Consider the following 24,436-nt stretch of genomic DNA (forward strand, 5'->3'; position numbering starts at 1 on the left):
TTTATGCAATAATTTATAACCACACAAAATATATGTGCCTCATTTTATACCACAAGTTCAAAAATCTTCTCTCTTTTCTTAAACTTTGTGCCTAATCAAATGGGTTCACATAAATTGAAACGAAGGGAGTATCTTTTTGCTGGACCTGCCCCTTGAGCTCAAATTCGAGATGGCTCACCTCCATCCAGGATCGGTGAAAGCTTTCATGATGAAGCACCGAGGCCTGAAATATAAAGAGAGAAAAATAGTTAAAATGACGTTAATGAAAAAAGAACTCTTTAAAGATATGAAGTGAAGAAGGTATGCCATATTCAATGCCTGTTGAGCCTCGTTAAAGAGGCTTAGCCCATCTACCTCGTTCATCTTCACTTGGTCCTCTTCGGTTACCAAGGAGAAGAGATAGTTGGCCACTCCAACTAGCACGAATAACATGCTAGTATCCGCCGGTACTGTGAACATGACCGTCGTTTTTTGGTCAGGGTCCACATTCGTGGTAGGAATCTGCTTCTCGAGCTTTGGGCTCGAACTCGGCCCACATGACTCTGGCTGCACAACCCTTTTTGGGATCTCCAGTGGCCAAAGCCAGAGTAATCCTCTAGCATGCCGACATCTACGCCCTCAAAAAATGAGTTAAAGGCCTTGTCATGGCCCGGGACGCCTCATTCATTTTTTTTTACAGCGACTCGAGCCTCGTCTAAGAAGGCTTCCACATTAGGCAGTGGCTCCGAAACATGGACAACGTCAGCATTTTCCGAGGCAGCCTCCCTCAGAACTGGAGAAGCTTCCTGCGAAGCAGTAGCTACTTGATCTTCTTCGAGCCCCCGAGCTATAAGGGAGTTAGGCTTTCGAGCATCCCCCTCCGGGGGTGCCAACTCTAGGTCGATATCAATCGGCTTGTGAATGATGAATTCCATGTCGTCGTCATCCTCAAGATAGTCCTTAAGACGATAAAGAGCTTTGGAATCAGGGACACGGGCACAGGAAGTTTTCTTGGTGCTCTTTCTAACCCTGACCACGATCCTTTATTCTTCTTAGCCTCGGCAGGAGCGTCCGAGAAGTCAGGATACCTTTTCTTCTTCTTCATTTTCTCCTCCTTATTAAGCTTCGGCAGTAGGCTGTAGTGAAGTAAAGAGTTTTCAAGACGGGGACGAGGCCACGGCCTCAGTGATTGCCAGAAGTTTGCTAGTCTTAGGAAAGGCAGGGGAAAAGGATTAATCATAACAATGACAAAATAAAAACGACCCCAAGGGAAATTCAACCAAAAGAAGAGGGACACTCACCATGGGAACGAGCCTCCCACTTGCCTATGGAAAGCTTGCGCCACTCACGCTCGAAATAGGTGAGTTATTTACATATTCCCTCGACCCATTCCCTAAAACGAGGGACCGCATTGGGGACTCGGGCGACAACTGCATGTCAAAATAGGTGAACAATGAGAAAGAGGAGTAGATTTAAAAAAGTACTTTGACAATGTAAGAGGAAGCAAACTTACGTTTTGAGTTTCACTTCTCGAGGAACAGTAGGAACTTGGAGGAAATGAGGTCTTCGGTCTTTATCCGAACAAACTCCCCCCTTCCCCCCCCCTCCCCGCCAGCCTCGGTCCCTATCCTCGTCTATACAGGAGAATGGAGCTTTCTTTGCCCGACGGGCGAGAATGATTAACCCACCTCGGAAGATTCGGGGGTTGTAAACTCGGAGCAGATGGTCAAACGTGAATCGAGTTAGCGAAGTGACGGATAAGGGTCACAATCCTCCAAAAAGACGGGTGCATCTACCCGAGGCAGATTTCATACCTCTTACAAAAATTGATGATCACCGTATCCACCGGACCAAACGTGAAAGGATACGAGTAAATGCTTAAGTATCCTCCCACGTGTATCGTGATATCCTAATCAAGACTGGGAACGACTATGTCTTTGCCTTCCTATTTGCAGTCCTCTCGGACCACTTGAAGCATCTCCTCGGTGATGGAGCAACCAATTTATGCCAACCAGGGGCGGCCCAACATCGGGTGAGGCCTAAAGCAATATATATATATATATATATATATATATATATATATATATATATTAATTAAACATTATTTTTTTAAAAAATTAGACAAGTGAGGATGTAGAATTAAAAAAAATAAGAACTTAGTTTTATAAAGTACAAAAAATTAAATGAATTTAACGTTGATTGCATCACTACTGAAATGGGAGAACCCAGAAAACATACTTCCTCCATCCCAACTTAAGTGACTCCGTTTTTTTAGTAAGTCCCTTTCTATATTTGTAACAATTCAACTTTAAATTTTTCTTTTTACCATTAATGAGATAATTTCTAACCCACAAATTTCTATGATTTATTTAAGATTATAAGTTTCAAAAGTCTTCCTTTATTTGATAAACTCCATATCCAGTCAAACACTTTCATATAAATTGGGACAGAGAGAGTATAATTTATGTAAGAAAAATAAATAATAAGTTAGATTATTAGATACAGTTACGTGACCAACTAATGAATAGAGAAATATAATTAAGTAAAAAAGTAAAATAAGATTGACAAAAAACTATTTTAGTTATATTAATTAGAGGAAGAAATCGAGTTATTAAAAATTAATATGACAATAAAGAAATAAATTTATCAATAATAAAAGATAATTATATAAATAATATACTATTATATATAGAGAAATACTAGTAATTTTGGGGCCTTTAAATTTTTGGGGCCTAAAGCAAGTGTTTCACTTGCTTTAGGGTTGGGCCGCCCCTGATGAGTCGGGTTGGTTCAAAATTTTCAATTATCAAAACCTTGAAGTTGTTATCTATGGAGCAGCCTCTGGGGATGAATTCTATAAGAGGAGGTCCCGGGGCTACTACCAGAAGTGTTGCCTTGGTGCCTGCGGCCGAGGTAGAAGTCGAAGGTGTTGTATTTTGGGTTGCCGATTACGAAGTCTTAGCCATCTCAATATGGAAATATGAAGGTTTGAAGGTTAGTATGAAGGTTTGAAGACAAGAGATGAAGATATAAAGATGTGAAGAACAACTTATGAAGATCTGAAGGATTGATGGGCTGATAGAAAATTCGAGGGTAACTTAAGAAGGTTCAAAATCATAAAGTAAAAAAAGTGATAAAAGGAATCTGGAGCTTTTATAGGAAAGGAACAATGTATATAAACATGTATATTAAAATTTTATTTTCATTCTTTGTATATAAATAATATTATTCTTTGTATATCGATAATATTAAATTATATATATAGTTATTGCTGCCTTTATATTAATGTATATCACAATAAAAATATTGTATTATTTGTATATCACAGTGTATAGAATATCAGACATGTGTAATACCAAAATAGATATCATAAGTTTATTTTTCTTCTTTGTGTATATCAAAATTTAATTTTCTTTGTATACCAAAATATTATTTACTCCCTCAATTATATTTATTATTTTTATATTTTAGAACTTGCTTAAACATGCTATATAAAAAAAAATCCTTTTTTGATCAATAATTAATAATTATATTATTTGTATATCATAATGTATAACATAATAATAATGTGTATATCAAAAATATTTATTAAAATTTTATTTTCCTTCTTTGTATAACACATTTCATATTGAAAACTCAAGTTCAAGACGACTCCACATGTGTATCCCCTATTGTAATCCGTGTATATCTCTATGTACATCAGTGATATATCATGTATATTATGTGTGTCTGTGTATATCCATAAAAATTTGTGTTATATATATGATATATAATGTGATATACACGGGCGTCCATAAAAAAATTGTGTTGTATACACGATATACAAAGTGATATACACAGAGGTCAAAAAACTTGTGTGTGATATACACTGATGTTACATGATATACAACGTGATATACACATGTCGCAGTTGGATTTTTAGGTCTGATTTTTTTACCTGAAACCAGTCTAAATCACTTCTAATTTTGCTCAAATTTTGTATATAGCCCTGTTTAGGCATTTTCAACCAATTTCAATCACACCCACTCATTTAATCAAAACAAAAAAAGGAAGAGAGAAGAAAAACGAAGTTGAAATATATTTTTTTCTCTTAGTTTTTGCTAATCTTGCTCAAATTTTATATATAGCCTTGTTTAGATATTTTTAACTAATTTCAGTCACACCCGCTCATTCAATCCAACCAAAAAAAGAAGAGAGAAGAAAAATAAAGTTGAAATATATTTTTTCTCTCTTAGTTTTTGCTTCTGATTTTCTCTGATGTGAGATCAACCTTACCTTTTCATCTCACTGATTTTTTTTGCATAATTTGCAAAAAATTTGCTAAACTATGAGAGAAAAGAGAAGAGATGGAAGAAGAAATACAAGGAGAGAAAAGGGGTGGGAAGCCAAAATAAGCGTGTAGTTTTTTTTTTAGAGAGAATATAAAAGAGAGTAATTTTTTTAAGATTTGGCTATATAATGCCAATTGTTTGGAGCTATCTTTGCCAAACCTAATATAAGGCTAAAAAATTGCCAATTCATGTTATGTGTTAGTTATAGGATGCCAATTTTTCAAAAAACTTTATTTATGTTGTTTGTTATGTTGGGGGCAGTGCAAGGCCGGGATGATCCCGGGGCTCGGAATTAAGGTTCCACTTACGGTGGTCCAAAGACTCAATGAGCCAATTGGGTTCAAGGGACTAGTCCAGCCCACTTGCCAAATTTATCCATAACGAGCCTCATCTCTCTTGAGTTCGAGTTGCAGAAATAGAAAGGTACAGAGAATGTAAAGACAGATCCATTTGTCGTTAAATACTAGGTGAGAGACATTGAATTTCATCGACATATGAATCGAAAGAGAAATACATTGCTGTCAGATAACAAAGAAAAAAAATCTTTCAGGTTTGTTTGGTTCATCTTCTTAATTTCAGCAACTCTCGCCTTTAGCTGGGTCTGAATTCACTTTGTGAAAATGGATTGTACGTTAAAGATATCATCTTCCTCAGTTTGCCTGCCCAAATTTTCGCCAATTTCTATTTTCAACAGGAGCACAGGCTTGTTCTTTGCAAGACCCATTTTGAGAAATACCCCAAACAATGTTATTTCTCAATCTCCCTCACCAAGAGTGAGTGCTTATTTTGTTTCCAATTTTATAGTACATGTTTGATGCTATCTTATTTCAATTCTTCAATTTTCTGAATTCTTATTAAAATTTTTGTTTTAAGAGATACTTTGACCATAGTGTTAACCTAATGTGTACTCTTGATGAGGCACCACCACATGCCTTTATTTAGAGAGTGGCGGATCCAGCATTTTAAGTTGACAAGTTCAATATTTATATTCTCGCTACTGAATCCATTGTATTTTTGAAATTATGGATTCAAAACTTAGTATTTATTGAAATTTTAGTGAATTTTCGTATGTGTATTTATGCTCTGTGAGAAATATATTGGGTTTAGTTTAACTTGTTGAGACTACACTGCATCCGCCTCCAATGAAAACTAGAAGCATGACAAATGGATGGTAGCATACAGCTTAACATTGAAAAAACACTACCAAAAAACTTAGAGAGAAGGATTTAGCTAGGCATGTCAGTATCAAAATTTATTTAAGATCTTTTGCATCAATTTCACAAAGCAAATATATTTCATTTGTTTTCGTGATCATAACGAAAAACGTGATTGAAAATAATCTAGCAAAAACTCAAATTTTACTTTTCTCTTAATAAGAGTATGTGCCTCAATATTGCAGGCAATGCAAATAAATGGTGTAGGTGATGCTCACAAACGAATAAGCAGTCTTGAATCTCTGTTTTGCTATGATAAATCTGTACCAGAGGAAAGAATTGAGAAGCCAACTGGATTGTCCTTGGCCAAGAAAAGTATTGGAGATAATCCTCATTGTCCCGGGTGTGAAGCTAAAGGTGCTGTCCTTTGCACCACCTGCTCCGGTACAGGCCTATATGTTGATTCTATAATGGAAAGTCAGGGGATAATTGTCAAAGTTAGATGCTTAGGTAAGTTACTTTTCTTCTCTCTTTCCCTTCACTTTCATATTTCCTTCAATCTTTTTCACTGTATGCTGATTGCTGGACATATTTTAGACTTGTTATATTTCCGCTCTTTATCCCTAAGTGTAGGTCCATAGCTAATCAGTTTTTCTATTCTGATTAAGGGATTTAACTCCCAACAACAACAACTAGGCCTCAATCCCAAGCTAGTTGGGGTCGGCTATATGAGTCCTCAATATCATAAATGCATTGTTTAGGTCCATAATATTGCAATATTACGTACTTGAGGATTATCTAAGGCTGAGGGATTTAATTCCCTGTGGTGGAAATTGATGATATATTACTATTTTGCTGTTACAAGTGGATCACTTAAGAAATTTTTGAAATGAGAAAACGTGGACAAGTTTAACTGCTTTACAAATTCCTCCTACCCTGGATAGTTGGAACTTGAAAGTTATTACCTGAGCATTTCTCATTTTAATTTCTTTCAGCTAGCTTAATCAGTGGAAACTCATAGCTTTGGGGCAAGAGCCTTCAGCTTTTAGCTAAGCTTTGGCGACCCGTGAATATAGAAACTGTATGGCCTTACAACCAGAGAATCATAACACAGAGAACACTAACTTCTAGGGAACAAATGAACTTGCAAGCTGAGTTTTCACACCGTTTTTTCTAGAACTTGGAGGCCATGACAAAATGTAGGAATTTTGAGAACTTGTTAACCATATCTAGAAAATGTGGTTGATATTACACTATGCTAAAGCATAAAATAAGGTTCAAGAACCATATTGCTGTCTATGTGAATCCTCCATAAACATTTTGTTCTGTTTGCATCCATTTCATCCCAATAGTAGATGAGTTGTTTTTAAGTCAAATTAGGGGTTCTTTAAAACTAGAGGCTTAGTAAATCTGACAATTATCCCTACGTTGACATAAAAGTCTCTGACCTGTTTAAAAGACTTTGTGCAAATACCGGAACTAATTTGATCTGAAAAGATATCCTGAATCTGCTCCTTGTCGATGTGCAATTTCTCTAACCTTCAAATCGTTAAAAACCGTGGATGCTCTTTCTTAACAATATTTCTTCCCTTGTTAAAATTATTCATGTATTTCAGTTCCTGCTTATATTGTTCCTCTGTCTTTAATTTCATCTAAATGATTTCTAGAATCATCTTTATTGAGATCTTAAAGCAGCCAGATGTTTTACTCTTTGACTTTGACCTTGCAGGTTGTGGGGGTTCTGGTAACATAATGTGTTCAGACTGTGGAGGACGAGGTCATCTTGTACTTGCTTGATTCTAACGGTTTGATCTTGTGGCTTTTTATCATGATATAGTTGGCTTTGTCAGGTAGCATGAAAATGCAGAAGTTGTCGCTTATATTCAAGAACAGCTGATTTGAAGTTATTACTGTGTATCAGTTGATTGTTTTCGTGAAAAAATAATGTTTTCTTATAAATACAGCTAGATTTCCCTTTTTAGGATATCATTTTTGTTCTAAATTCTTATCAAGTTGAACGCTGAAGAATGTAGGATATCTGAATGGATGTAAAGCAATGTAGAATTTTTAGGGGAATAGTTTGCCTAAAACAGGCCACATTGATATCCATGCAGTTTCTATATTAATAGTTTCTTTCTGCTATATATCTTACTTTCTCTGTGCTTTCTGTGACATTTGGTGATACGGTATTACTGAATTGTCTATTCCGAGCACAAGGTGAGTTAACATTTCAACCCTGTTGAGCAGCACTGCAATTCTCCAATGGGATGAGGCTTTCTACACATTGATAAATGCCTTTAATGTTTAATCCAAGTTGTTCTTGTAATATCGTAACAGAAATAAGAGAATTTATAGCGCTTCACTCTATAATCTCTCCATTAATGTACGTCTGGGGACAAAAATGCATTTTATGGAACTGCATATCCTTCATTATAAACCAAGTGAAAGCCAGTAATGAAATGCCTCCCCCATTCTTCAAGTTGGCCATTTCCTAAAAACTTTCCTTCACTTCTATAGGTGATAATTATTTAAATATAATAGTTCTGAAACTCTCGGCTTTCACATCGAATGCAACCATACTTTTCTTCCCAATAAAACCATTCAACATATGGAGTTAAACTCCATTAATGCAAACTCCCTCAATCGATTAAACTGGGAAATGGTTTCGATCTCCTTCCACGATTTGTCTATGCCTAAAGTGAAAATCCAGTTTCTTGTGTATGTTTTAAAATACCTTGTTGTATTTTCGAGTCTCATAAAAACAACGAAATCTTTTCTTCTGGTTCATAACCTAACGAAAAGTGACAATAGCGGTCCATATCTACGTCGGAAAGAAATCTTACTTCTCATGTACTGGGATTGCAAATTATAGCAGGTTGCTGCCACGTGGAGAAACAAAATAGACCATAAACACACTCCAAAAACCTACTTGAATCCTCATAGTCGTAGAGTTTATCAAGATCCTCAATATGAAGAAGGGAGGCGTTTCCATCTTCGTTTTGTTCTATAGTGAAAACCAACCTCTTCCCCAACTATATCCATCATCATATAGATTAGATAGCAGCATCTAGGAAAGCTTACACATAATTGATAATACATTCGAGCAGACGAATATGTTGTTCCATCATGTTCAATGAACCAGAAATCTGATTGCACCAAAAGAACCATCACACTACTAATACAAAACACTATCTAGTCGCGGTCGCCATCTTCCAATTCTTCATCCTCAGGTACACCACGAAGATAGAGGACATTATTACATCTGCAAAAGCGAAATCGCTAAGGTTAAGAAACAGAAGTCACATTTTCGTTAGGGCAAATGCTTTTACGAATAAAGTTATATAACTATATGAAAAGACTGCCAAAAGTGAATTGGTGATTTACCATGATACAATTGATTCTTACAAATTAACAAGTAAATTTATAAGAGCTAAATAGATCACTATGGTAGAGTGATGTGTCAGTCAACTACCATTTAGATAATTCTGAATCATAAACTTATAAACCAATCAATAATCAATAAATATTTAAGGCACTTTTTTACAAGAATTGAAAATCTTAAAAAAAATGAAAACAGGGAGGCAACTTTTACGATCTTATGTAACTGATCCGATTGAAGAATGGTATTGTGAGGAAGATGGAACATGTAAATCAAGTCCGCAGGTATGGATAGAATTAGTTAGCAATAAGAGACTACTTTTGAAACGCTACGAATGTCTGCATACTCACTCATATTACTAAGGCAGCAGGGCAAATAGAGTACATCAAACATTTGTCATACTCGTCTAATATTTGTCATTCACACGAGACATGCAACTAATAAAAAGATGCAAAACAAAGAAAAATCTCCATATTTCCACCTCCTAAATTCAACCAATTGTAGGAACCTTTTTTTTTAAAAAAAGAAGTCAACCAAGGAAGAAAAAGGATGAGCTCCATTTACAACTAAATGTTTCTTCAGTTTTATACGCCTGCTACCTGATGCAGGCAGAAAAGAGAGCCAGGGGGAGAGGAAGAAATGAAGGAGTTTGAGCTATTACAATTACTATGTTTTTAAAAAAAATAACCATGATATTATGATTATTATGTTCAGCTGTTGGCATTAATTTCAAATACGATTATCAAGATCAAATGACGAAGCCACAAAGGTACCTAATCAGGATCTCTCCAAGAGAACCAGTGCATTGTCCATCAATGTATTCTTCTGCGTTTGCAAGCTGTAAAAAGAATAACACGATTTCAGAAAATCACACAGAAAAATACGCACGCATGCACACTTCTATAGAACAAGCAGGTTACTAGGAGCTTGAAATTACTTCTTCGGGCAATGAATGTGCTTTTACTGTAAATTTTATTGTTGTGCTTGCTATATTTCTGATTTTAGTTGTAAAGCCATTTGTAAAACAGACTCTCCTCCCAGAGTCATTTTTTTTATGTAGACAGGATACAAGAAGCTATCCTTAACAAGGAAATACTGTGGAAAGGGCTCAAAATGTATAATAGTTCACGGGCTTTCTCTTAGTTTTTGATATTTTATTGCATCCGTGATCAATCTGTATTATTGCAAGAACTTAATGCTACTTTTTCTTGAACAAAGCTCTGAGTTTACTGAACACAGTCCATCCCCAACCCACATCCACATATAGGAAAGAAAAAAAAGTAAATGTTCCCACCATTTCAAAGTTAACAACAATTGGCCACACACAAAAAAAAAAAAAAACAGAATTGGACCAACAAAGTTTGATATTAGGAAAAATTCTTTTCAACTTGCTTGCATAACAAAACTTTTAATACAGTAGTAGTAAATGCGGTTATCTAGACAGCTACTCATGCCCCTGATGGATAGCAGGAATAGTAATGGAGTCAAGCATACCATAAAGATATAGATGCACATACTTCCACTTAATAATGTTCTTTTAGAGAATTTGAAATGGAAAAGGACAGAAACTCAAATAAACATTATTACCTGCAAGTTCATGTATGAATCCACTGAGACCAGGTACCCTAGAAAGCGAAAAGACAAGAAGGAGTTTAGTTAAACAATGTCTGCAGACATCTCAATCTCAAAAACCTTAATGAAGAACATAATATTAGGAACCAATAAGTCCAATCAGCAGATTACCTTTGTACTCCATTCCCCACTTTAGCTTTACCATCACAGGCTTTCCAGTCAAATTGTTCAAAAAAGGCTTGGGGTTAACTGGCACTGTCTGCAATGACGACATATTAAAAGCTATTCAGAATCAGAACCCAAAGTTTCTAAGTATAGAACATTACTCTATTTGTATTGTTATTCACCGCATAATGAGTAAATGGTACAACATCATGATGATTAATATGGCAAAGATAAAATCTTGAGTACCAACAGACCTGGAGTTCTTCAGAAGATTTTCAGTACCAACCTTCTGAATTTTTTTTTATGACCGAGAAACCCATCTGAGGCCGATCCTTAGGACCAACTGCAGTCCTCTACCCTTCCCCACTTAAATACCAGGCTTAGTTCACATGGTATCGGGGTTGAACCTGCGACCAAAGTCAGTGGTCCCTCAAACATTGCCACTTGAACTAAGCCTTTGGGGCTACCAACAAGCTTCTAAAATAAGCTGCACCGATACTTAGGATCTACCCTCTATGTTTCAATCTGTTTGGTAATTCTGCTTAGGGAGAATCAATTCGATAAATTGATTAAGCTAATTCCGACCAGATATATTCATTTTTTTTTCAAATTAAAATTAAGAAATTTAAAAGAAAAAATCTAAAAGTACTATTCTCATATCAAATTGACCAAAAAAATACGTTTTTTAGAATGTTGATTAAGTTAACTTAGTTAGACTCTCGAGAAGAAAAAAAGCTGAGCACGGTGCATCACATGTTGCAGGTTTATTAACCAGAGAAACAGTAAGAAGTATAATACAATTATTCAGTAACAAATATATATACTTTTGTAATAATAAGGTAAAATAATAATATTAAGATAACAAAGAAGAACAAAGTAACAGCGAGTATATAAAAGCAAGAGCAGCTATTGAAGAATGCTACTTGAGTACTTACCGCCATGGAAGCTTTTCAAGGGTTTAAGGTTTTCTGAAAAGTGGGAGAAGAAGAGGAACTGCCCTTAGTCGATATTTTTCTCCTTTGCGCTGGAGATGAATGGGCTTATAAAACTTTAATGGGCCAAACTACAATTAGATGTGGGTTGGCCCATGTAAGGTTATGATGCCCAAGTCCAATCCTCTTACATGAAGGAAAATTACGCGACGCATCAAACATTTACACTGTATTTATCATTCGTAACTATATTTTTAGCAAATTTACCATTTGTAGCTACATTTAAATTTTATAACAAATTCATGAAATAAGAGATTAATTATTTTGAACTGAAATAAGAGAGCAACAAGCTCTCATAGCTCAGTTGGCTCTAAATCCATAAAATAAGAGATTAATTATTTTGAACTGAAATAAGAGAGCAGCAAGCTCTCATAGCTGAGAGTTACGAATGGTAATTAGGCAAATTATAGTTATTGTGCTCTAAACTATAGTGAGCTAGTGAGCTTGTTGCTCTTTTGTTTCAGTTTAAACAAGTAATCTCTTATTTCATGAATTTGTTATAAAATTCAAATATAATTACGAATGATAAATTTACTAAAAGTATAGCTACGAATAGTAAATAGAGTAAAAATATTTGATGTGTCGCGTAATTTTTCCAAAAAAATGGACAGTTTTTTTGAGAATTGAGACCGCTAGTCGAACATTTAGCCATTAGTCAAAATTATATATTGTAAACTTTAGCCGTTTTTTAATACGAAAATGAAATTTAAACGCAAATACTCTAAGAAAAATTACAGAAAACCTCCAGCAATATACAGGAGTTTGAAATTTACTCCAACATAAACTTGCAAACTCCCAAAAAAAAAAAAAATATCATGGAGTTCAAATCGCCTCCTTCTCGTATTCTAGGAGAATGTGATGTAATTTTATTTATATATAACCTCCAGATAGTATTCTCGACTTTTATTTTTATGAATTTGAATTTCACTTTTATTTTTATGAGTTTGAATTTCAGGATAGTATTTTCGACTTTCACTTTTATAAGTTTGAATTCCAGAATATTGTTTTTGAGTTCGATGATTCGATCCAGTACAAGTAATTTTTTGTACGTAGCTTAATATTTTAACCTAAATAATTAATTAAATTATACAAATAATATAAATTTTTTTATGCTATCAATATATATAAAGTCCTATTAATTATTACGTATACTATTAGCTATTAAAAATACTTAACAAATAAACATTTGACCAATATATAAGGGATTATTTTGGATTGCCACAACGACCCCTGAGGACTCAAGTCAAAAGGAGTAAGTGCGAACTACTAGTAGAAAACCTTGGTTCTAAACTCGAAAAGTAGCGGAAAAGGCGACATCAACTGATTCAGTGGACGAAACAAACCTGCAATTCCTCTCCAAAAAAATGAGGTACCCATTTTCGAGAAAATTCAAAATCTGCTATTTTTTTTCTTTCCTTTCCGATTTGTATTTCTTAATGTGAAAATTTTGAAAAAATGTGCAGTAGTCGTCAACCAGAAGTTCTTTGGGCTCAACGATCTGAGAAAATTTACTTGACCATATCATTGCCTGATGCTAAAGACGTAACATTGAAATGTGAGGGAGATGGTGTTTTTAATTTCTCTGCTGTTGGTGTCCAAGGCGATTCCTTTACCTTCACTCTCCAACTTTATGGGAATATTTCCCCTGAGGTTCCCCTCCTATTCTTTTTACTATTTTCTGCATAGTCTTGTTTTTTTCTTCTTTTTTTTTTTGGTGGCAAATTTGTTGAGTTTGGTGAAAAGAGATATTGGCACTTTTAATTTAAGTCCTGTGTTTGCTAGGAGCTCTTTTAATAGTTTGTTTAGGGTTTTGTATGTAAGTAAAATATGTGGAGATAGTAGAGAAACCCTAAATTACTGAGTATTGGAATGAAACGGGTGCAAAATGTAGTAGCAATTATGTCGCCCCTAGGGCTTTGGTCTATTGGTAAGATCGCAATGTGTGCTCTGTGGTAAGGAGCACGTCACGGGTACAAACCATGCCGCTGATAAAAGCATGGCATTTAAGCGGAGAAGGGTAGAGGAACGGTGACCCATTATTCACTGAGTTTGGAACCATGTATGATATATCACTGGCCCTCCGAAGAATCTTGGTTATCAAAAAAATGTAGCAATTATGTTGAGTTTGATGAACATGGTTGTTGGTATGTTCACGTTACGACCAGTGTTTGCTAGATATTTTTTAATAATTACTTTTAGTTTGTTCTGGGATTTGTCTTTTATTATAAAATGTTGCTAACTTCAAATGTTAGAGAACCCCAAAGTATTGAATATTAGAATAGAATGGATACAACTGGAGTCAGACAGATATTGAAGATTCATATAGCCGACTATAACTAGTTTGCAATTGAGGTGTTCTTCTGACAAAAAGGGCTGTAGTTTCTGAATCAGGATGTTTACTTTTATGCTGTGATTTCTAATGGGTTTCACAGGGTTAGTACATTGCTCGCTCAATCATAGCTGTTGTAACACTTCTTTCTTTCTGCAGTGGAGTAAGGTAGATCTACCCACTGCCTTGGTCTTGGACTATATAAATGGATAGAAAAATTTATCATAATGTTAGGAAGTGCATATCAGACCGCGCACCAATAAGTTGTCTTTGCTTGTTTTTTTATTCTTCTATAGTTTGGTATCATGTATGTAGTTATGTTTTGCGTTTATATGTGATTTACTTTTTGAGGTGAATTTATAAATTAAGCTAGAAAAATGCTTTGTGTACATATGCTCTATCCATGTTAATCTATTGAAAAGTGAAAGAAGAAATTTGAATTTTACATTATGCCCTCTGTTAAGACTTAGATCTTGTCAGAGAGCATTTCAATATTAGATTGTATGTTAGATTATGTCTGATGGTAAAGTCAAAGATTGTGGGTAAAAGCCATGATCTTAGGGATACACTTTTGAATTATGTCTCTAGCTTTGTGTATATATTCTAGGTGTAATCTATCTTTTGAAGGAAGAAGTGAAATACACTTACATAATTCACATGGTATCACAGTGTTGTAAATAGCGAGCGCTACAGTGCTAATAGCGTGTAGCAACGCGAGGCGAGACAGCATCGCTATTTTGGTCTGTTGCGTTGCGAGGAAGAAAAGGCGAGCGCCTCTGCTTGTGTAGCGAGAGGCGCTGCGAGGCGTCGCTTTTTGAATAAAACGGAAGAAAAGACAGCATTAATATTAAAACACAAAATTAGGGCTTGGGTTTCACTTTTCTCCTTCAGCGACGAGCAGCGACCTTCTTCTTCTCCTTCAGCGACCTTCGATCTTCTTCTTCTTCTTCCATCATCAGCCATCATCACCGGGTATGTTACTTTCTTTTCTTTTCTTCTTCTTCTCCTTTTTTCTTCTACTTTCTTCTTCTTCTATTTCAGCAGCTTCTTCTTCTTTTTTCTTTTTCTTCTTCTTTCTTCTTTCTTCAATCATTCAATGATCAGCTCTTTCTTCTTTCTTTCTTCATTTTTCTTCTTCTTTCTTTGCTGATTTCCAGAGGCAGTAGCCTTTTTTTTGGGCTCTGTTTTTCTTCTTCTTTCTTTGTTGTTAGTTTCTTCATTTTTCTTCTTCTTTCTTTGCTGTTTTCCAGAGGCAGTAGCCTTTTTTTTTTGCTATGTTTTTCTTCTTCTTTCTTTGCTGTTTTCCAGAGGCAGTAGCCTTTTTTTGAAAATCTTGAAGAAGAATAGACGTTGCTTGTTTTAGACTATTAGACTTTAGTTTATGAATCTACTATGAGTCTATGACTATCTATTGAGTCTTTAATTTTTGAATGATATATTTATTAATATATTATTGTTATTGAGTTTTTAGTTATATGTATATAATATTTTATGTTTTTGTATAAATTGTCGCTTCACATCAAAAAGGCGAGCGCTTCGCTGCGCGCCTCTCGCCTCAGTGAAGGGGGCCCTCGTCACTATTTGTCGCCGCACGCTATCCAAAACGCTGTGGTATCAGAGCCTCTACGATCTCGGTAGAGACTCAAATACTTTTTCCGATTGCTTTTTACGGCAGTCACTAGTCCGACGGATTTTTCCGACCACCTTTTCCGGTTGCTTTTTCCGGCATCCACTTCTTCGGCGGATTTTTCCAGCCATCTCTGACTTTCATTTCAGATACGTGAGGTTCGACCATTTATTCCAGTCTTACCCATCACATTCTCTAAAATCTCCGAAGTAGTTTTCGGTCAGATCTTGTTACCCTCTGACCCGATTCCATTAGTAAGCTACTTTCCCGGTCAGATCTTGTGATTTTGGTGAGAGGAAAAGAAAAGTATTCTGTTGAGTCTTAATTTGGTGGGTCACTTGAGATGGGATTTTTCGTTTGAAGCAGAAGAGTAAAATTTTGGTTTTGAAAAGCTTTTTCCAAAGTTAAGCTTTGTTTATTTCAAGTCATACTTTATTACTTTGTCTTTACATGTGGGGGCCATTCTTACAAGCTTTCTTGCCCAACAAAGTCTTCTATTTCATTACAGAGTGCTCTTACTTTTGTCCTCTGTCCCATATTATTTTGTACACTTGCCTTCTTGAAATTTAAATATCAAAATGACAGGTGAGTCCTCCACGACAGAAAAAGTCAAACCATTTTTTTCTCCAATTTTGAATCCTTCCACTATCACTACTGTTAAATTACAAGGTAGTAATAATTATTCACCATGGTCTTCTTCAGTTGAGATGTGGTTCATGGGACAGGGATATGAGGATCACTTAGTCAAAAATGCTAGTGAAATTAATACTAGTGAAAAGACTAAGTGAACCCGAATTAATGCACAATTGTGTAATCTTTTATGGAACTCTTTGGATCCTAAATTACTCAACTTGTTTCAATCTTGTAAAACTTGCTATAAAGTTTGGACTAAAGCTAAAGCTTTGTATACGAATGATATACAACGAATATACAAAGTAGTTTCAGATTTAGTCCAACTTCAGCAGAATAATCAAGATATGGCGAGTTATTTAGGACAAATAGATACTTTGAAAGATCAATTTGACTCGCTCATGCCACTTTCTGCAAGTGTCACCACCCAGGAGCAACAAAGAGATAAGTTCTTTATGGTTTTGGCACTGAAAGGATTTCGATCTGATCTCAGCCCTATAAAAGATCAGATCTTGGCAAGCTCTGTAGTTCCTTCATTAGTTGAGGTTTCAGCTTGGCTATTGCGTATTGGAACAGAAGTACTTGATACTAATAAAGTGGAGACATCTGTATTGGTTGTGCAAAATGAAAATCCACAGGAACAAAATATCTATCAAAGAGAAAAAAGAAAAAGCAGCAGACCCTACTGCAACAAGCCAGGACATACTCGACAAACTTGTTGGAAACTGCATGGTCGACAACCACGTACAAACAATCGCAGTACAACCCACATAGTTCAAAATGGTGGTGAAACAGATGATCAACATGCTGATTTTATTACTTTATCTGGGGTGGATTATAGTGATTACCTGCAGTATCAAGCGGCTAAACAACAATCACTCTCATCTGGCACCTCACAAACTGGTAATCCCTTTGCTTGTCTGAGCAGGTCTTCACCCAATTGCTCGAACTGCAGTAAAAGGAATAGGAGAAGTGCAACTTCTTCCCTCTATCTCTTTAAACTCAGTTTTATTTGCTCCTGAATGCTCATTCAATTTGATTTTCATTAGTAAATTAACCAAAAACCTTAATTGTTCTGTCACTTTTTTTGCTAACTCTGTTATTGTGTAGGACTGGAAAACGGGGAAGACTATTGGAACAGGATATGAGTCACAAGGACTATATCATATGTACAAATCACAACCACCAGTTGCCTTCACTTCCGCTACATCAGTTGATCTACTCCACAGCCGTTTATTCCACCCGAGTCTTGCAAAGCTTCAAAAATTAATTCCTAATCTTTCCACATTGTCTTCTTTTGAATGTGAGTCTTGTGACTTGTCAGCTTGGGAAACACACTCGCACCTCGTTTCCCAAAAGAGTCAATAATAGGGCTTCATCTATGTTTGACATTGTTCACTCAGATGTTTGGGGTCCTAGTCGTGTTGTTTCAAGTTTAGGATTTCAGTATTTTGTTACCTTTATTGATGACTTCTCCCGCTGCACATGGGTATTCTTAATGAAAAATTGTTCTGAATTATTTTCTATTTTTCAAAATTTTTGCGTTGAGGTAAACAATCAATTTGGTGTTTTAGTAAAGGTATTACGTAGTGACAATGCAAAGGAGTATTTATCATCTCCCATCACTAGTTTCATGTCATCTCTAGGAATCACTCATCAGACTTTTTGTGCATATACTCCTCAACAAAATGGAGTTGCCGAACGTAAAAATCGGCATCTCATTGAAACTACTCGTACCTTACTTATACACCATCACGTTCCTCTTCGTTTTTGGGGAGATGCTGTTCTCACTGCTTGCTATCTGATCAATAGGATGTCCTTTTCTGTGTTGCAACACTAAAGTCTTCACTCAATTCTCTTTGCAGGTCAAAATCCCTATCATTTACCTTTAAAAGTGTTTGGATGTACTTGCTTTGTTCATGATCACAGTCCTGGAAGCGACAAACTCCAACCAAAGTCAATTAAGTGTGTCTTTCTTGGATATCCTCGTTACTAGAAAGGTTATAAATGCTATGATCCAAAAGCACATAAATATTTGATCTCTGCAGATGTAACCTTCTTTGAGACATCTCCCTATTTTTCACTAAACACTACAAGTAGAAATTTGACGCCTCAAGTTTTGCCAGAAATTTGACGGACCTCAAGACTCTCCTCCTCCTCTCCAAGTATACTCCAGACGTGCCAGTCCTCTAGCTTATACTAATGATAGCACTACTCCTGATCTGGATACGTTGGTAGCTCCCAATGACTCATCTCTTGCTCCTACGTCACCTGCTCCAGTCATGCCTTCATCAGATTGCCATACGCAAAGGTATATGCACTACTCAAAAACCAGTACGATTTAACTGCTTAAGTTATCATCGATTGTCCCCATTATATTATACCTTTGTATCTGCCTTATCTAATGTACCTATCCTAAGGACTATTGGCGAAGCATTGGAACATTCAGGGTGGAAAGGTGCTATGATCGAAGAAATGACTACTCTAGAGACCAATAACACTTGGGAATTGGTCCAGTTACCGGAAGAAAAATCTACCGTTGGATGTCAGTGGATCTATACAGTAAAGGTAGGTTCAGATGGAACAATTGATCGGCTGAAAGCTCGCCTTATTGCTAAAGGATACACCCATATTTATGGTCTTGACTATGGTGACACATTCTCTCCAGTTGCCAAGATTGCATCTGTCCGACTGCTTATCTCCGTAGCAGCAATGCACCGTTGGCCGCTTCATCAACTAGATATTAAGAATGCTTTCATATATGGTTAGCTTGCTGAGGAAGTTTATATGGAGCAACCTTCTGGGTTTGTTGCTCAGGGGGAGTCAAACTTAGTATGCCGTCTAAAACGTTCATTATATGGCCTTAAGCAATCTCCGAGAGCATGGTTTGGCAGATTTAGCTCTGTTGTCCAACAATTTGGGATGTTTCGAAGTGAAGCAGATCACTCAGTTTTCTATCGACATAATGGTGCAGAAAAGAACATTTATCTGGTTGTTTATGTTGATGACATAGTCATAATTGGAAATGATCTAAAAGGAATATCTGAGCTAAAACAACATCTATTCAGCCACTTTCAAACCAAGGGCTTGGGAAAGTTAAAAGTATTTTTTGGGAATCAAGGTAGCACAATCCAAGACCGGTATTGCTATCTCACAAAGAAAATATGCTTTGGACATACTTGAGGAAACATGCATGTTAAACTGCAAACCTATTGACGCTCTTATGGATCCAAATGTCAAACTCGTCTCTGGACAGGGGGAGCCATTAGAAGATCCTGGTAGATATCGAAGACTGGTCGGTAAACTGAATTATCTTACTATCACACGACCTGATATTTCATTTGCAGTAAGTGTGGTTAGTCAGTTTCTCCAAGCTCCGTGTAAAGATCATTGGGACGCAGTAATTCGCATTCTAAGATACATCAAAAATGCTCCTGGACAAGGACTATTATATGAAGACAAAGGTCACACAAACATTGTTGTATATTCTGATGCTGATTGGGCAGGTTCTCCGTCAGATAGACGCTCCACTTTTGGGTACTGTTGGGGGAAATCTAATTTCTTGGAAAAGCAAAAAGCAAGATGTTGTTGCCAGATCTAGTGCAGAAGCATAATATCGAGTTATGGCCCTTGCTACATGCAAGCCTATTTGGTTGAAACAACTCCTCCAAGAGTTACAATGTGTTGAGTTCAAACAGATGGAGCTTATATGCGACAATCAAGCTGCCCTTCATATTGCTTCAAATCCAGTTTTTCATGAAAGAACGAAACATATAGAGGTGGATTGTCATTTTATTAGGCAGAAGATCGAGTCCGGATGCATTGTCACTAGCTTCGTCGGTTCAAATGACCAATTGGCAGATGTTCTTACTAAGTCCCTTAGAGGGGCTCGGATTGAATACATTTGTAGCAAGCTTGGAGCATATGACATGTACGCTCCAGCTTGAGGGGGAGTGTTAAGACTTAGAGCTTGTCAGAGTATTTCAATATTAGATTGTATGTTAAATTATGTCTGATGGTATAGTCAAAGATTGTGGGTAAAAGCCATGATCTTAGGGATACACTTTTGAATTATGTCTCTAGCTTAGTGAATATATTCTAGGTGTAATTTATCTTTTGAAGGAAGAAGTGAAATACACTTACATAATTCACATCCTCAAACTGTATATATGTCGTGATGGTAGTTTAGAGTGCATCGTATGAAATCATGCCTCTCGTGAGTGTCTGCTCCTTTATACCTGATGATACTAGCAGTTATAAAGTTGAAAGGGATTTGCAACCCTAGTGTATGCACCTTATTCGCAGTATCTTGTATGCACCTTGGTATCATTGTTTGATTGCTCTTCGCTATGCGTAGTTGGATATTGTATTTCCTAATTCTGATATGTGCATTGAGGCTTGAGCTGTGTTATGACTATCGTGACTTAAAGAATCTTTCTGTTAATTTTTGTTTGAATAATAGTATATTGTCTTAATCCCTTTAGATGAGATACGAATAGTTTATTCTCTTACAGAAATGAGATACGAATAGTTTATTCTCTTACAGAAATGTTACAGTTGAACCGGACATTTCTTCCTTTTCATATTTGTTTCAGTGTTAAGAAAATTCTCATGGTTAATATCTTAAGAGTGTCTTTTGGTGCAGCGGTGTAAAACTAATGTTGGATTGAGAAACATCCTCTGCTCAATCCAAAAGGAGCAAAAAGGCTGGTGGCCAAGATTGTTGAAGTCTGAAGAGAAGCCCGCTCCATACCTCAAGGTCGATTGGAACAAATGGTGTGATGAAGATGATGAGGAATCTTGTGAGTTGGCTGCATATTACTTGCTTCCTTAAATTTCCAAAAGTTATTATGGCTATCTTTACATTAATTTGAGACAGTGAGCAGATCAGAAAACCTAAGTATTTAGTGAATCCTAATGCTGGTAAGCCTCCTGGCAGTTCAGCCAATCTTGTCGTTTTGCTGTTGAATCTTCCTTTAATTTGTAATTCAACTCCATCTCCGCCCTTCCCTCTTTTTCTTCTTTTTGTGCTTTGGAGCAGGAGCTAAGTGGCAGATGAAATATTAGATATACTTTTGATTTTCTTTTCTTTCTACTTTCCTTGCAAGACGTTTCATTTGAATGATCAAAGGCAACTTTTAGTAATTAGACTGCAGGTTGAGTGTATTCAGTCTGGCTGTCTCTAATCAGACTTTTCATGCCTGATTAAAGGAGTATGGTTTTTAGAAAAAAGGAAAGGCGTAGAAAAGAAAGGAAAATCAGAAGAAAGAAGTAAATGAGAAAGTAAAACCATTTTCTTTCTTTTGTCTGGTTTGAGACAAAGTGGGGAAGCACGGAAATTCTTGCTACCATTTTGCCTTATATTTTGACTATGGAACCTGGTGCCAGAAGGACAGTAACCTACTTCTTTCTATATTTTCATTCTTATTTTACTGGTAAGAGCACATCGCGTGATGTGTGGGTTAGGCGCATGTCATTGGTCTGAACCTTCTTGAGACAAAAACTTGGTAATCTAAGTCGAGAAGGTAGAGGGGCGGGCCTATTAGCACCAACCTTTGGACCGTCTGCCACATCCCTCAGGAATTTCTCGATAAAAAATAATTAGGCAAAGGAGACTTTTTGAACTTTCCTTTCCTTGTCTTCCTTAGTTTTGAGTCGAAGTGTTAGTTTGTCTAAAAAAGTTTTGATAACCGAGAAATCCCCGAGAGCTTGTGGAACAAAGTTTGAAACTCGAAGGATAATGGGTTGACGTCTCTACCATTCTCTTCTTATATAAAGGCATTTACTTACGGTACGAACCTGTGACTTGTGCCTAAACCACACATCACACAATGTGCTCTTACTACTCTTACTACTGGACACGGAAGTCCAGGGAACTTCGCTTATCTAGAATTTTGATTTTGCAATTGATATAGTTGTTAATGTAAAATGATAATGTGCTCAGAGATTAGGCATGCAGGTTTGCACTTCCTACTTCCCAAGATAATTTGATTTTTGAACTCCTGGTTGATCCAGTTACTAAATTTCATTTCATCACTTCCCTCCCTCTTCCTTCTCCGTCTATAGTGATAATCAACTCTCTCAAGTTAGTGTTCTTTTACAGCTGTGTATCAATAGCGATGAACAATACCATCTTACCTACTTCCTGCTTCTCTCTCTTTTCTACTTCGGGAAGAACTGAAGCTTTTCAGCAGTTGGCACTAACTCACCTTCTCATGTTTATCTGTACGTGTTATTTCCTATTATACTCATAGACTAATCCAGATTTCTGTTCCATGTAGCGGACTCTGACAATGATGTTGAGGTAATACCTACCCTGATCTAGTTAAATATTACATGCAACATAATGTTCAATGACTTTGATCATAGTTATTTGACTTGAATGTATTTTCTTTTAGTACACTGGAGGAGATGATGAGAGCAGCGATGATGGAGGAATGCTCTGTGAGTTATTTCCTATCTGATTGAACAAATATTTGTTGTATATATCCAAGATGCAATGTTAAGTTTTCCAGTAAACTCTTGTTCATCAGTATTTTCCTGCTCTCAGATACTTGTCTAGGTCTCATTTCCTTTAACAGAGGAATAGCACCAACTTCTTACTTCTCGTTTTCTTGCTTATATGAGCAATTTTTTCTGCTCGGACGACATTGAAGAGACAGGGAACTTAAAGAGTTTGAAAGGGAGAGGAACAAGGAGTGCAGATAGGATTATGAGGTTCGCAGTGTTAATAAAATTTTAGGAAGGAAATGGACTGCGGAGAACATGAGAAAGTGGGACCTTTAGTTTATTTTACTGGGAAACCTCGCTTGATGGAACTTTTTGTAAATGCTAAAAGACACCTTAGAAGTAAGATTAATATGAACATCTGATAAAGGTATTAAAATCACATAACACCCAATAGCTTCTTTTTAATCTTGATCTTTCCTAATGTGCAAGTTAATATCCCTCTCTCTTTTCTTCTTTCTTTTATTTCTTCTCTTCTAAGTTACCCAAAACATCTTTATAATTGTTGATCATCTCGAGTATTTTGGTTATTTGCTTACGAGAAAACAAATAAAAAATGTCATGTTTATTTAATACCATCCGTTTTGATGTCCTACTTTCCCCCATCCAAACTCCTCAGCTAGATAGAAGCAAGTGAATTATGAGGAGATGGAATTTTCCAGTTGTAACATTAATTCATCTCTTGATTGCAGATCTTCCAGACCTGGAAAAGGCTAGAGGAAATTAGAAGCAGCTGCTTAAAACTTTCAAAAAGACGCTGATTGCCGGAGATGTTTAGGATTTAGTTTTTAGGAAACAAAATGTGACTTTCTTGCTGAAGTATTTAGATGTATAGGGAGGGGTGGTTGGAAGACTGATTTTAAGCCATGTGTATACATTACAACTTGTTTGGATGGTTGTTACCCATTGTATCGTATTGTATTGTTATCCTAAAACAATGTTTGTTTTGATTGGTTGTTTAAAATTGATTGTATTGTATTGTTAAATACATTGTTCGGGAACAACCAAAAGCCCCATTTTATGAAACAACCGATTTGGTGTGGTGCGATCGTTTCCTATTTTCTTTTCTAATTATGTCCTTATTACTCCATAATTCTATTTTATCATTTAAATTATTATTTTTTTAATTCCAAATCTCCAACCTATTGACTTACTTTGTCTTCTTCCATCTTTTCTGGAGTTGGTTTGTCCCGTTCTTTTTATTATCCAAGTCTCCGTTCAATTCTTTGTCTCTTTTCATCGTTTTAATTTTTTTTTTAGTGTAGCTAATATTAGTTAACCTTTTTTTTCCCAGGTCTTTGCTCTTGTTTCCAAGCTACGTAATTAATGATAAATTAGTAGAAAGAAGTTTTCTTAAATTATTTTTATATGTAATTCTAAACAATTGCGGTTATTTTAGTGAACTTATCAGTTACAGTACTGTACAATACAGTCAAACCAATAACAAAAATATTATTTAACAACAGCAAACGATACAATCTATTCAAACGTTGTATCCATAAAATGATACAATACAATGTATCCATAAAATGATACAATACAATACAATACAATACAATACATTATAAAACGATGGGTAACAATGATTCAAACATAGTGTTAGTAACCTTTGTCTTTAGAAGAAAGAGTACTTTGTTATTCTACTACTTTGTTTCCTTTTCCATCTTTTCTGGATGGTTTGGTTATTAAAAATGGGAAAGGAGATATAGTTAGTCTCATTAGTATTTTCATCACGTCAAAGCAAATTTCTTAATTAATATAACTAGGGAAG

At 35.9% G+C, this 24,436-nt stretch overlaps 4 protein-coding genes across 7 annotated transcripts; 3 read left to right on the forward strand and 1 right to left on the reverse strand.

Annotated features, from left to right (window-relative positions):
• Positions 1-4,602: 4,602 nt before the first annotated feature.
• Positions 4,603-7,609, forward strand: LOC107761144 (uncharacterized). Of its 2 annotated transcripts, XM_016579318.2 has the most exons (4): positions 4,603-4,860; positions 5,005-5,083; positions 5,710-5,974; positions 7,194-7,609. In XM_016579318.2, exons 1-4 carry the CDS (start codon positions 4,805-4,807, stop codon positions 7,259-7,261), a joined length of 468 nt encoding a protein of 155 aa, XP_016434804.1. In that variant the 5' UTR covers positions 4,603-4,804; the 3' UTR covers positions 7,262-7,609. The 2 variants fall into 2 exon arrangements, with proteins under 2 accessions (XP_016434804.1, XP_016434803.1); XM_016579317.2 differs by having other exon boundaries at positions 4,612-5,083.
• Positions 7,610-8,353: 744 nt separating this feature from the next.
• LOC107761142 (putative small nuclear ribonucleoprotein F) lies at positions 8,354-11,629 on the reverse strand. The gene is made up of 5 exons (XM_016579315.2): positions 11,516-11,629; positions 10,587-10,674; positions 10,431-10,468; positions 9,617-9,681; positions 8,354-8,726 (listed from the first exon to the last, which is right to left on the reverse strand). The coding sequence occupies exons 1-5, from the start codon at positions 11,519-11,521 to the stop codon at positions 8,657-8,659; spliced, it is 267 nt and encodes an 88-aa protein (XP_016434801.1). The 5' UTR covers positions 11,522-11,629; the 3' UTR covers positions 8,354-8,656.
• A 1,156-nt stretch (positions 11,630-12,785) lies between these two features.
• Positions 12,786-23,629, forward strand: LOC107815574 (co-chaperone protein p23-2-like). The gene is made up of 6 exons (XM_075247905.1): positions 12,786-12,941; positions 13,036-13,222; positions 20,804-20,960; positions 22,440-22,462; positions 22,557-22,602; positions 23,358-23,629. Exons 1-6 carry the CDS (start codon positions 12,937-12,939, stop codon positions 23,390-23,392), a joined length of 453 nt encoding a protein of 150 aa, XP_075104006.1. The 5' UTR covers positions 12,786-12,936; the 3' UTR covers positions 23,393-23,629.
• LOC142178437 (uncharacterized) lies at positions 15,235-20,795 on the forward strand. Of its 3 annotated transcripts, XM_075247904.1 has the most exons (4): positions 15,235-17,061; positions 17,269-17,461; positions 18,024-18,158; positions 18,285-20,795. In XM_075247904.1, the coding sequence occupies exons 1-3, from the start codon at positions 16,939-16,941 to the stop codon at positions 18,152-18,154; spliced, it is 447 nt and encodes a 148-aa protein (XP_075104005.1). In that variant the 5' UTR covers positions 15,235-16,938; the 3' UTR covers positions 18,155-18,158; positions 18,285-20,795. The 3 variants fall into 3 exon arrangements, with proteins under 3 accessions (XP_075104005.1, XP_075104004.1, XP_075104003.1); XM_075247903.1 differs by having other exon boundaries at positions 18,024-20,795; XM_075247902.1 differs by having other exon boundaries at positions 17,269-20,795.
• Positions 23,630-24,436: the final 807 nt, after the last annotated feature.

This window comes from Nicotiana tabacum, chromosome 24 (assembly GCF_000715075.1).
Source record: "Nicotiana tabacum cultivar K326 chromosome 24, ASM71507v2, whole genome shotgun sequence".
NCBI classification, from domain to species: Eukaryota; Viridiplantae; Streptophyta; class Magnoliopsida; order Solanales; family Solanaceae; genus Nicotiana; species Nicotiana tabacum.